Source organism: Hippopotamus amphibius, chromosome 1 (assembly GCF_030028045.1).
Source record: "Hippopotamus amphibius kiboko isolate mHipAmp2 chromosome 1, mHipAmp2.hap2, whole genome shotgun sequence".
In the NCBI taxonomy this organism is placed as follows: Eukaryota; Metazoa; Chordata; class Mammalia; order Artiodactyla; family Hippopotamidae; genus Hippopotamus; species Hippopotamus amphibius.
The window spans coordinates 224,123,393-224,136,826 of NC_080186.1; the positions used below are offsets into that span (position 1 = coordinate 224,123,393).

General features: G+C 37.9%; 1 protein-coding gene across 9 annotated transcripts in view; it reads right to left on the bottom strand.

Annotated features, from left to right (window-relative positions):
* NLN (neurolysin) overlaps positions 1 to 13,434 on the bottom strand; it is an 88,015-nt gene that overhangs the window by 23,829 nt on the left and 50,752 nt on the right. For all 9 annotated transcript variants that reach the window (XM_057742262.1, XM_057742328.1, XM_057742312.1 and 6 more), the window contains 2 exons: positions 11,030 to 11,165; positions 8,147 to 8,513 (listed from right to left, as the gene is read on the bottom strand). In XM_057742262.1, coding sequence (XP_057598245.1) covers positions 8,147 to 8,513; positions 11,030 to 11,165 — 503 coding nt within the window. The remainder of the gene's footprint in view (positions 1 to 8,146; positions 8,514 to 11,029; positions 11,166 to 13,434) is intronic.

Here is a 13,434-nt window from a genome sequence, read left to right on the forward strand (position 1 = left end):
GAATGTCCAATTTATTTTAACGAGCTCTTGCTTTTCTTCTTCAAAGATGGAGTCATTAAACACTAAATAGTGTTGAAGCAAATGTGAGATAAAAGATAGAGTTTGACTCACTAGGTAGTCTTTCCTTAAAATTTAAAATTGATTAAAAAAGACTGATAAAAATTAAAATCCAGACAGTAAGGTTGTTCCTTTTAGTCAAGGAGGGAAGAATCAGTACTGATAATTAAATGAGCTCCTTTTATAAACCAGACAGGCCTTTTTTGAAACAGAATGCTTTTAGTTAGCCTGGGAAAAAGCATAAATTATACTATAAAGTCATCTATTCTAGGACAATGTGATATCAGTGATGGTCTCTCCAAAAGCTATGGGCCATTAGACTTATTATAGGAATAGGTTTCTTCCTTTTCTCTTTGTTCAGAAGACTAAAGTGCACTCAGGTTTAGTGTGAATTTTTAGTTTGATGCTTTGATTTCTGTATCTTTCCCTGTATTATCTTCTCTTGGTGACTCCTGTTTTTTCCTGCTGAAGTTATTTAGGTAAAACAAAACCAAAAACAAACTAGTCTTTTTACAGCTTCCTATTAAGATGTAAAAAGCTGAAAAGGGCATCGCTCCTGTTCTTACAACAACATGATGGACAACCTGCAAATCACAATTTTTCTTGAACCCATCAGAAAGTGAAGGTTGAAGGGCAACCAACCTACAATCTAAGACAGGTGCCTCCAAGGAGATAGAGAAAGGAAGCAAGCACTTTTTTTTTTTTTAAACCTGGGGCAGACCCTACAGATACCAGTAAGAGAATTTTTAACAAATTGCTAAAGATTGGTGGTGGACCAGCAAAAACAGGGAACTACTAGGAGTACTAGATAAGGAAAATTTTGCATCCATTTGCAGGGTCTTCTCTATAGACCTCACCGGGTATGCACAATAAAGACAGGGGCAGGGTGAGAACCCTAAGAAAGAATCAGTGCTGATACTGGCCTGGTGGAAGGGAGCACTGCCTGGATCCTTTTCACCTTTCTCCTAGAGAACATGAGCCTTGAACTTCTAGTGTAAAGGCAACAAACCCTGCTGCCCTAAGAGCACTGGTAAAAACCCACTGCCACTGGGGGATGGTAACAGAAAAAAAAACCCTCTACTCCTGAAGGCAGGACAGGAAAATACTCTGGGCCCAGATCTACAGCTGAGGATGGGGCAGGATCACTGAACAGGTCCACTTCTCAGGCCCAGGGACTCAGAGCCTTCCTAAGACTGACCCTTAATCAGAACAACAGAAAAGACCCTCTCCTATCCAGACTAATAGGTATTCAGTAATAAATAATGGCAGTCTACTGCAGGGAGAGGAACAAGAGCATGAAAAGAGACCTGCTCTAAGGCACAGCACAAATGTAAGACCTCAGATTGAGGGTGGAACAGACACGAGAAAGACTCTGGCAAACAAGCTCTCATCCTAAACACATACAGGAATCTGAAGCTTTGGGTTCACTGAGGTTAACCACAGCAATAACAAGGCCCAAACTCAGAGCAACTGCTACACAGAATGAGTCTCACACTCACATTAGAAGAAGAATGTGACAACTGCCAGGTATAAAAACTATTTACCTTAGGCTTTACTACTTACATAAGATGTCTGACAAAAAAAACTGTAAGGCATACAAGGATTCAAGGAAGAAAGAACACAATGTCAAGAGGCATTGAGAGCAAGAAAAATTGACACAGATGTGACAAAGATGTTGGAGTTATCAGACAGGGTGCTTAAAACAACTTAAATGGTTAAATATTAAAGATTCTGGAGGAAAAGGTAGATACCGCGCACCGTCAGAGGGATGATTCTGGCAGAGAGTTGGAAACTATGAGAATAAAATGAAAATGCTAGAAATAAAGAACACAGTAATGGGGATAAAGAATGTCTTTGATAGTCTCAATAATAGACCTCCCACAGCCAAGGGAAGAATCACTGAACCAAAAGTTGGGCCAATAGAAATTACCCTAAAACACAAAGATTTTTAAAAGGGTGCCAAAAAAAAAAAAAAAAAAGAAGAAGAAGAAGAAAAAAGAAAAAGGAGAGAATCAAGAGCTGTAGGACAAAATCAAATGATCTATTATATATGTAACTGGAATTTCAGAAGGAGAATACAGAAGAGGGTAGAAGAAATATTTGAAGACTAGCTGAGAAATTTCCAAAATTAGGGAACTCCCTGGTGGTCCTGTGGCTAGTGTGCTTCTGTGCTTTCACTGCTGAGGGCCTGGTTCAATCCCTGGTCAAGGAACTAAGATCCTGAAAGCTGAGCAGTGTGGTCCAAAAAAAAGAAAACAATAGCTGAGAGTTTTCCAAAATTAATTAAAAAAAAATTATTTATTTATTTCGTTCTGCTGGGTCTTAGTTTGAACCCAGGCCCCCTGCATTGGGAGCATGGAATCTTAACCACTGGACCACCAGAGAGGTCCCAATTTTCCAAAATTAATGACACTAAACCACGAATCCAACAAGTTCAGTAAACACCAAGGGAGACATACACAAAACAAACAACCAACCAAAAAACTTAAAAAAAAAAATGATCCCTCATACCTAAGTGTACAGAACTGCTGAAAAACAGGAACAAAGAGAAAATCTTGAAGGCAGTCAGAGGGAAAGAACACATTACACACAGTAGGACAAAGATAAGTATTACAGCTGATATCTTGTCAGAAACTACACAAGCCAGAGACAATGGAATGCCATCTTTAAAGTGCTGATAGAAAATATGTGTAAATCCAGCATTCTATAAAGAGTAAAAATGTACTTCACAAAAGAAAGTAAAAGAAAGACTTTCTCAAACAAAAAAAACTGTTATACATTACCAACAGACTTGAACTACAAGAAATTTTGCAATTAGTGCTGAAAATATAATAAATGAAGATATATTACAATCTATTTTGAATTGCTGCAAATAACAGTTGACTATTTAAATCAATAATATTAACAACGCACTGGGAGTTATAGCATATGTGAAAGTAATATGTAGGTCAACAATAGCACAAATGATAAGATATATAATATAATAAAATATAATATAGTATAATATAATATAATTTGATTAAAGATGTATACTTTAAACCCTTCATCAACCATTTAAAAAAATTAAAAGGAAATATAAATAATAAGCCAACAGTAGAAACAAAAATAAATCATAAAAAACCCATCAACCCAAAAGAAGTTACAAAGGGGGGAAAAGTATAGATGGGAGAAATATTATAGTAAGATGGTAAATTGTAATACCATCATATCACTAACTACATTAAGTGTAAGTTTCCTAAGCATACCAATTAAAACAGATTATTAGAGTGGATAAAAAAGCAAGCACCAACTACAGTGTCTATAAGAAACCCACTTTAAATAAAAAGACAAAGATAAAAAGTTAAAGGATGAAAAAGATACACTATGAAAATGCTAATCAAATGAAAGCTTCATGGCTATAGTAACAGCAGACAAATAGAACAAGGAATATTACTAAAGATAATAGGGAACAATACAATGATAAAGGAGCCAGTTCTCTAAGTAGATATAACAATTGTAAATATGTATACACCAAAAGCAGAGCTTCAAAATACACTAAGCAATTTAATATTCTGTGATAAACCATAATGGAAAAGAATATAAAAAAGAATATATATATATGTATAACTGAATCACTTTGCTGTACAGCAGAAATAAACACATTGTAAATCAACTATACTTCAATTAAAAAAACACATGAAGCAAAAACTGATAGAACTGAAAGGAGAAATAGACAAATCATTTGGAGATTTTATTCCTCTTTCAGTAATTAATTGAACAGGCTGACAGAAAATCCGTTCAGATACAGAAAACCGGAACAACATTATCGGTCATCTTCACCTAACTGACATTTATCGAACCCGCAACCCAACAATAGAAAACAAATTTTCAAGTGCACATGGAACATTCACCAAGATGAAGTATACGCTGGCCATAAATCAAAGCGATTTAGAAGAACTGAAAGGATATAAAGTACATTCTCCAACAATAACAGAACCAAACTAGAAATAACAGAAGGTTATCTGGAAAATATCCAAATATTTGGAAATTAAAAATATACTTCTATAAATCTAGTCCACTGCTCTTTGACAAAAGGGCAAAGGCTATACAATGGAGCACACAGGTTTTTCAACAAATGGTGCTGTGACAACCAGATGTCCACATGCAAAAAAATGAGTCTAGACACAGACCTTACACCCTTCACAAAAAATAACTCAAAAATGTATCACAGACCTAAACGTAAAATGCAAAACTAAAAATTTCTAGAAGAAAACACAGGAGGAACTCTAGATGACCCTGGGTTTGGCAATGACTTTTTAGATGCAACACCAAAGGCACAATCCATGAAAGAAAAAAAATCGATAAGCTGGATTTCATTAAAGTGAAAATTTTTTGCTCTGAGCAAGACACTGTCAAAAAAACGATACAACGAGCCACAGACTGGGAGGAAATATTTGCAAGAGAGACATCTGATAAAAGACTGTTATCCAAAATATACAAAAGAACTCAAAACTCACCAATAAGAAAACAATCTGATTAAAAAAAGACCTCAGCAGACACCTCATCAGAGGAGATACAGAGATGGTAATTAAGTATATGAAAAGTTTTTCTGCATCATATGTCATCAGGGAAATGCAAATTGAAACAAAAATGAGATACTACTACGCGTCTATTAGAATGACCAAAATCCCGAACACTGACAACACCAAATGCTGACAAGGATGTGGAGCAAAAGAAACTTGCATCCATCGCTGGTGGGAATGCAAAATGGTACATACACTCTGGAAGACAGTTTGCTAGTTTCTTACAAAACTGAACATACTCTTACCATACAATCTAGCAATTGCACTCCTTGGTATTTACCTAAAGGAACTGGAAATTTATGTCCACACAAAAACCTGCACGTGGATGTTTATAACAGCCTTATTCATAATTGCCAGAACTTGGAAGCAACCAAGATGTCCTTTAGTAGGTGAATGGAAAAATAAACTGTGGTACATCCAGACAATGGAACATTATTCAGTGCTAAAAAGAAATGAGCTATTAAGTCATGAAAAGATATGGAGGAACCTTAAATGCATAATGCTAAATGAAAGACGCCAATCTGGGACTTCCCTGGTGGTGCAGTGGTTAAGAATCTGCCTGCAATGCAGGGGACATGGGTTCAAGCCCTGGTCTGGTAAGATCCCACATGCCGCAGAGCAACTAAGCCCATGCGCCACAACTACTGAGCTTGCACTCGAGAGCCCACGAGCCACAACTGTTGAGCCTGCGTACCACAACTACCGAGCCTGTGCTCTAGAGCCTGCGAGCCACAACTACTGAGCCCACGTGCCTAGAGCCTGTGCTCCGCAACAAGAGAAGCCACCACAATAGAAGCCCGTGCACCGCAATGAAGGAACCCCTCACTCGCCGCAACTAGAGAAAGTCTATGTGCAGCAAGGAAGACCCAATGCAGCCAAAAAAATAAATAAAAAAAAAAAAAAAAAAAAGAAGCTAATCTGAGAAAGCTACTGTATGAGTCCATCTACATGCCATTTCAGAAAAGGCAAAACTATGGAGAAAGTAAAAAGATCAGTGGTTGCCTGGGGTTAGATGGTGGGGAAAGGGATGCATAGGCAGAGCACAAAGGATTTTTAGGGCTGTGAAACTACTCTGTATGATACTATGATGGTGGATACATGTTACATGTTTTTTCAAATCCACAGAAAGTATAACATCAAGGGTGAACCCGAACATAATTTGGGTAATAATGATGTGTCATTGTAGGTTCATGAACTGTTAACAAATGTACCACTCTGGGGTGTTGATAATGGGGGAAAATATGCATGTGTGGGGGCAGGGGATATATGGGAAATCTCTGCACTTTGGGTCAATTTTGCTGTGAATCTGAAACTGCTCTAAAAAGATAAAGTCTATTTAAAATAAATAAGTGAAAGTAAATAAGTAACAACAACAACAACAAAGAACTGTGTCCAGGCTGAGCTAGGAGGCAGGAGGGACACGGGAAGGGAAGGCAGACAGAGGAGGGGCGAGATGGGACGAGAACCCACGGACATGTACACCGGAAACTGTGCACTGAATTTCATAACGTCTTCAGCCAGCCCAGTCTCTGGATGTTCAGTGGACCCATCAGTGTTTCTGGAAGGATTTCATGTAGTTAGACTGCATTGTTTAAACAGGTAAACAGATCTGTAAATATTATTTTTAACAGGGGACAACGAACTAAAGTCATCTGGAACGTGTTTATCCTGTTATATTTTATACCTCTCGGTCCGATATGAAACACCATAAAGACGTTCTACCAATTTAAAAATCAGTGCCACTGAGGGGTTTTTACCTTTCCTTTTAAAAAATAAACTTGATTTATTTAATTTCAAAGGTTTCCTTACTCTGAGTCTTTTTTTACATTTTATTTATAAAATTATGATGATTTAAAAAGATACCCTCACCTGGCAATCTTATGTTGGAACCATTAGAATTTTTGTTTTTATTTCTGTTGTTTGAGAATCTCAGTGTTTGATGAATTAAAAATTGATATGTGATTTTAAAAAAAAGAAGAAATTATCTTTCCTAAACTACTACAAGTATCCTTTTTTTTTGAGTTAAGTAGACAAAGAAAACAAGAAGCAAGCATGTCAGGTGACAGAGAGTGAACATTAACTAGGTCACTACCCTCACAAAACATCACTCTCTGGTTCCCATACCCGAGTGCTGGTAGCAACGGCCAGATCTCTGAGTACAAAAGATACCAGTTATATCGTGGCAAAGAAACAGCAGGATGGGGTAGCAAGAATTGCCATCTCAGACCACGCAAAGAGAATCTGGGGACAGTTATAGAAGGCTCCAATGTTGAAGGATTTCCCCTGAAAGAATTCTTGGCCTAAAACTGTATCCTGATACTCTTCAATTAAAAATAGACATCCACATTTGACATGGGTTTATTTTTAGATCATATCAGAAGTGAAAGTAAGTCCATAAAGCAGCGGGATAAGACAACTCTGCCTCCTGTCTGGTTGACAATAGTTATCCAGCCTCCTTCCTGAAGTCACCCCAAAACAGTAGATTATGAACTTGTATGTGCTGCTGATCTAGAGAGATGCTATATAATTTCCTCTGGCCTAGTCAGTAAAATTGCAACAGGCTTGCTTTGTTTTAGAAAGCAGCCTACAGAGAAAGTAATCCAAATCCTTTTATGTCTGATGAAACACTGTGGAGTCCACGGTTACTACATGCCACGGAGACAGCAATATTTTTAATTCTTACTACTGATTGAATATCCAGGCTGGGTAATTAGCACATATAGTCTAACGCACAAAACAATACTGTAAAGCGAACGTCATTCCCACATTATAGAGGTGGACACAACGACTCATAAAGGTCATGTCACTCAAGCATTCCAACTCAAGTCTGACTGACTGCCAAGATTTTTCTATTCCTTTATACTGTGCTGCCTTTCAGCCGGACTGAAGGGAGTGGTCATAGATTTAAGAGTATTGGCAGACAGATCACCTGAATAATAAACATTTTGAGGTCAATTTTAAATTGAGAAATGCAGAGAATTTCCTGGTGGTCCAGTGGTTAGGACTCTGTGCTTCCACTGACGAGGGCCCGGGTTTGATCCCTGGTCAGGGCACTAAGATCCTGCAAGCTGTGCAGCGCGGCCGAAAAACAAACACACCCACCCACACACACACAAAATCTAATTATTAAAAATAAATTAATTAATTACAAAATGCAGCACACAAACTAGATGATGATGAGAGTTGTGATGACAGCTGCTCACATTTATTAAGCACTTGCTGTGTGCTGGGCAGTCTTCTAAAAGCTCTGCATGTAATTGACCATTTTAGTCCTTACCACAAACTTACAAAGCAGGTATGCTTGGTATTTCCATTGCATAGCACCTGTAATATAGGTAAGGAAACTGAGGCAGAGGAAAGTTAAGTAACTTGCCTAGTAAGTGATGGAGCCAGACATTCCGGCTTCAGAGCCCACATTTGTAACCCCTTTACTAGGAATCACACATGAGAATTATGAAAGGCAAGAATCTTAATCTTGGTAGGAGTTGAATCCCTAAGGTCCCTTCCAACACTGTGATCCTCAGTACCTTGGATAGAGGTCCAAGTAGAACTGTCCTAATACTTCTCCCGTAGCTTTATCCTTCACAGTGTAAAGTGCAACACTTTTATTCCAAACATGAGCATCTGTCACTTGCTCAAATGAAAGTCCCAACAGCTCCTGGTAGATGTTCAGTAAGCCTTCAGTGACCCCTTCAATTGGGAAGTATTCCTTGAGGATCTCTTGGTTTACAGAGTACTTGAGTTCTTCTGTCTGAGTCATGTAGTAATGTAGATCCCAGGCATTGATTGTCCCATCATATTCAAAACCTCTCTCTTCACACTCCTTTTTCTTCAGATTCAAAATGAACTCTCGTTCTGCTTCACCCAAGGGTTTTAGTTTCTGGCTTAAATCATCTGTGAGGAAGAGGGAAACGTTAGCAATCCACTGGTCTTAGGAGCAAGCGTATTCACACCTATCGCCAGTATTTTAGCACGGTGCTTCCTCCTTCGTCACAATCAATACAGATAAATCAGTGAAAAAGAAGGAAGGCAGGAAGGAAGGCAGGAAGTGGGGAGAGAGGAAGGGAGGGAGGGAGGAGGGAGAGCAGGCTGCTGCTCTCTTCAGGGTAATTTATTTTATGGCTCCTTGCTCTGCTTTTTTTTTTTTGGCACCACCCAAATCAGGCCACAACTTCCTTACAGCATCCACGAAGCTGAAGTTTATCTCAGAGCACTCTGCCTCCAGAATGCTATAGTTCAGGGAACGAAGTGATAGTGAAACTAAACTCACATACATGACTACTCTTCAGGGAGGTTAGGCTCCTCGGTGAGCTGGCAAAAACAAATCAGATGTGACCTGTGGTCAGAATTACTGAAAACTCTTCAACACCTGTGATAGCCATGGGTTTAGTGAATCACTGTCCCATTCCTAGGAAGGTCTATTTGGACATGGCAAGTCTTCTGCAATTTAACACCGTGGTCAGTTCTGACTATCGCACTGTGTTTGGCTAAAGGAGTATACTTTTATTATGTATTTATTCTCCACAATTTGTTACATATGTAAGATAAAAAGTGTTGTCTCTGTAAGGGGCATCCCCATAGTGTGAGGTGAAAGCAGCAGCTTGAGGAGGGCTGTGAAACAAAAAGAGGAAACTCACGGAGGATACAGAGAGATGTAACTCCGATTAGGCCTGTGAGAGAATATGTGGATACAGGTAGCAAGAGGACAACTCAGATAGGAATACGCCCATTTTAAATTAGAGGGAAAACTGCTTTTACAAAATTAAGTTAATGAGGTATTATTAAGGAAAATTTTCAGTATATACAGTCACCACTAAAGGAAACATTTTCGCCAAACCTGTTAACTCCCCGAGCCATTCTCTTGTATAAAATACCTTAGAACATATGGCAATTACTGGTTCACGTCTCTGTTGTTTCCGCTCAGCAGAAAATTCATTGAGGAAAGAACGCTGTCTTAGTCCTTTCTATAGTCCAACCACGTAGCATACACACGAACACAGGGCAGTTGTTTCATAAATGTCTCATGAATGAATAAATGTATTATATAATAATGAAGAGCTACCATTTGTGGAACACTTGCTACATGTCATATATGATGCCAGCGTATACATTAATTATTCAAGGTATGGCCACTGAGAACACAGAGGACTAAATTTCAGGCTGAATGCTGATTTTCACACAGTATTAATTATCTCCGACTTAACTAAGATAATAAAATTATTATCATTATTATTTTATAAATTTATTTATTTATTTATTGGCTGTGTTGGGTCTTCGTTGCTGCACACGGGCTTTCGCTAGTTGTGGCGAGCGGGGGGGGGGGGGGCTACTCGTCATTGTGGTGCGTGGGCTCCTCATTGTGGTGGCTTCTCTTGTTGCAGAGCATGGGCTCTAGGCACACGGGCTTCAGTAATTGCGGCACTCGGGCTCAGTAGTAGTGGCTCGTGGGCTCTAGAGTGCAGGCTCAATAGTCGTGGTGCTTGGGCTAAGTTGCTCCGCGGCATGTGGGATCTTCCTGGAGCAGGGATCAAACCTGTGTCCCCTGCATTGGTGGGTGGATTCTTAACCCCTGTGCCACCTAGGAAGTCCCTAAGCTAATAAAACTATATACTAGTTGTTAAAGGTGAATAAAGTCGGAAAGCGGCCAGTGGGAAAGTTAAATAAATCATACTCTTGTAAACTCTGGTTAGAGAAGATTAAAACAAAAATTAGTATCTTTACAATGCGTATGCTATTCAACCATTTTCATTAAAATGAAAGAAAACCAGAGTGACTGCTGGAATAGTGACACCAAGATTGAGAGGGGTAAGGGTGACAGAGTGCCAGTGGCTATATGTCATGGACATAAGAACTATGGTTTTAAAAAGATTTATGAAAAAGTGATTTTAAATGAATGTGAAGATAGTTATTAGATAATGGTTTTGATGCATATTATTTTATATTCTTTTATACAGTAATAAGTGGCTTCTGGAATATAAAATATTTTTTATTCTATATGTTCTACTTTCACTTATATCCTATGTGTCAGCTGATTTCATACAAATTCATAAGCAGCCATGCTGTAACTAACCGACACCTAGTGACAGTGAACAAAGCCCACAGGCTACTCCTCTCAGGTCCCTAGATGTCTTCTTAGGAATTAATATAAAAATCCCCATCAAGATACAAATAGAAAGAGGCAAGGACTAGACAGTAATATAAACAATGAGTAACTCTTAGGGCCAGGCACGGTATCTAACATGCAGTAGGTGATCAATGCATTTCTCTTGCATGAATGAAAAACAGAATATACCCTGTTCTCAAGGGTATATTAAGTTCTGAGGCCCTCTGTTAAGTTGGTACCATGTAGCAAAAGAGTCATAGAAAAAAAGAAATGGCAATATACAAGGGATTAAGAAAAGAAGACTAACCTAGAAAGGCTGTTACGTGGCTTGTACTCTTTGCAGTATTCAGTTCAAGGACAAAGTCAGCATGCGTGCTATAGCCAAGCAGTTTGGCTACTTTGGCCCGCAGTGGGAGTAGCTGCTGCAGGATTATGGTGTTTTCCTAGTAATAAACAATAATAAAAACCAAAATAAAGGTTAATAATTAACTGGGTCCAAAGCACTAAAAAGAAGAGTTAGTACATTATTTTCAGGTTGGTAAAACTGTCAAATATTTTTAGACCATCTCAAACTTCTAGTAAGTTATCCCATTTCAGTGTTGTAGACTTTTTTTTAGATTCATGATCCAATTTTATTTCTGAAATAGTTAACTTTTTAAATCTCAGGAGATTGGGAATGCCATATATATATTACTAATAAGAAAAAATTCAAATTGTACACTTTAAATATATGTAGTTTATTGTATGTCAATTATAACTCAATAAAAGTTCTTAAAAAAATATCAGGAGATAACTGTGAGGGTCTTAACAAAATTTTAGGTACTGCTAAATTTGAGTAAAAATACATTCTTAAGGACTACAGTGATTCCACATTTAGTCTTGTCAATACTGCACCAAATATTGGTACTTAAAATTTTTATTTTATTGTGGTAAAATATGCATAATACAAAATTTACCACTTTAACTTCGCATCTGTATGGCTATTTAAAAAAAAGCAAATAATAAGCATTGGTGAGGATGTGGAAAATTTGGAACATTTGTATATTGCTGATGAGAATATAAAATGGTATAGCTGCTATAGAAAACAGTATTATGATTCCTCAAAAAATTAAACATAGAATTACCATATGATCCAGCAATTCCACTCCTGGGTATACATCCCAAAGAAATGGAAGCAGAGACTCAAACAGATAATTGTAAAACCATGTTCACTGCAGCATTATTCATGATAGCCAAATGGTAGAAGCAACCTAAATGTCCATCAATGCATGAACGGATAAAGAAAATGTGGTATATACACATGATAGAATATTATTTGGCCATAAAAAGGAAAGAAAATTTGACACATGTTAAATTATGGATAAACCTAGGACACATTATGCTAAATGAAATAAGTCAGCCACAAAAGAATAACTACTGTATGATTCCACTTACATGAGCTTCCTAGAGTCGTAAAATTTATGGAGACAGAGGGTAGAATGATGAATGTCAGGGGCCGGGGGTGGGAGAGGTAGGGAGTTAGTGTTTAATAGGTACAGAGTTTCATTTGGGGAAGATGAAAAAGCTCCGGAGATGTATGGTGGTGGTGGCTGCACAACAATGTGAATATACTTAATGCCACAGAATCTATGCTTGCAATGATTTAGGGATTTTTCTCAAATTAGTATAAATATTTCATACATTTTATTTGTATTAAAATACAAATAATGATATTGCTTTATTTTTTCCTTTATTGTTAGGAAAACAATAATCTCCGAGAGAAAGTAAATAAACGTTGAGGTCAAAGAAAAACTACCATTAAATCATCAAATTATTTATAGATATGCTCCTAAGGAAGATCACACTCTGAGGTCAGACTACCAGGGTTCAAAAGTTGGCTCCACCATTTACTAGTTGTCTAACTTTTGGCAAGCCTCTGTTTTCTCACCTGTAAGACGTAGATAATAAAAGTAGCTATATCATAGGGTGATCTTGAAGATTCAAGTGAGAATATAAGTGAAACGCATAGAAAAATGCCTGGCACAAGAGCAAAACCACATAATTATGTGTTATAATTATTATTCTAACACTAGAGTGGAAACATGGATATGAGAAACACAGAATACAATTCTCCACGTTCTAAAGTTAACTAGTTTGAGTCTTTCAAACGACTCTTGGCCCCCTTTTTCAGTCTCCCCTAGACCTTCTCCCTAGACTGTCAATTTCTTCCCAATATCTTTTCTCCCATTCTTCCTTTGAGTAACAGAATTCTCTGAGTTTTTGCGGAACACATGGTCACCTGACTGCCTTTCCCAGCCTTTCTTAAAGTTGGCTGTGGCCACGTGATACACAATGGAACAGTGGAATGTGAATGAGGTGATGAGTGAAATTTCTGGGTCATCTCTTTGTAGATGTTTGTCTTGCTAGCTGTGAACTGAAGAGGAGAACAATGGCCTTGGGAAGCCGCACACTAAGGACAGCAGGGCTGTCTGCCAGCTCCGGACCACTCACCTCTGTGCTGTTAATTGCAAGAGAAACAAACCCTAAAAAAAAAAAGTGTAGTAAAACATACCTAACACAAAATATACCATTTTAGTCAGTTTTTTAGTGTACAATTCAACGGCACCAATTATATTAACACCGTTGTGCAACCATTACTATTATCTGTTTCCAAGACTTTTCTAACACTCTAAACAAACTTGGTAACCATTAAGCAATAATTCCCCAGTCTCC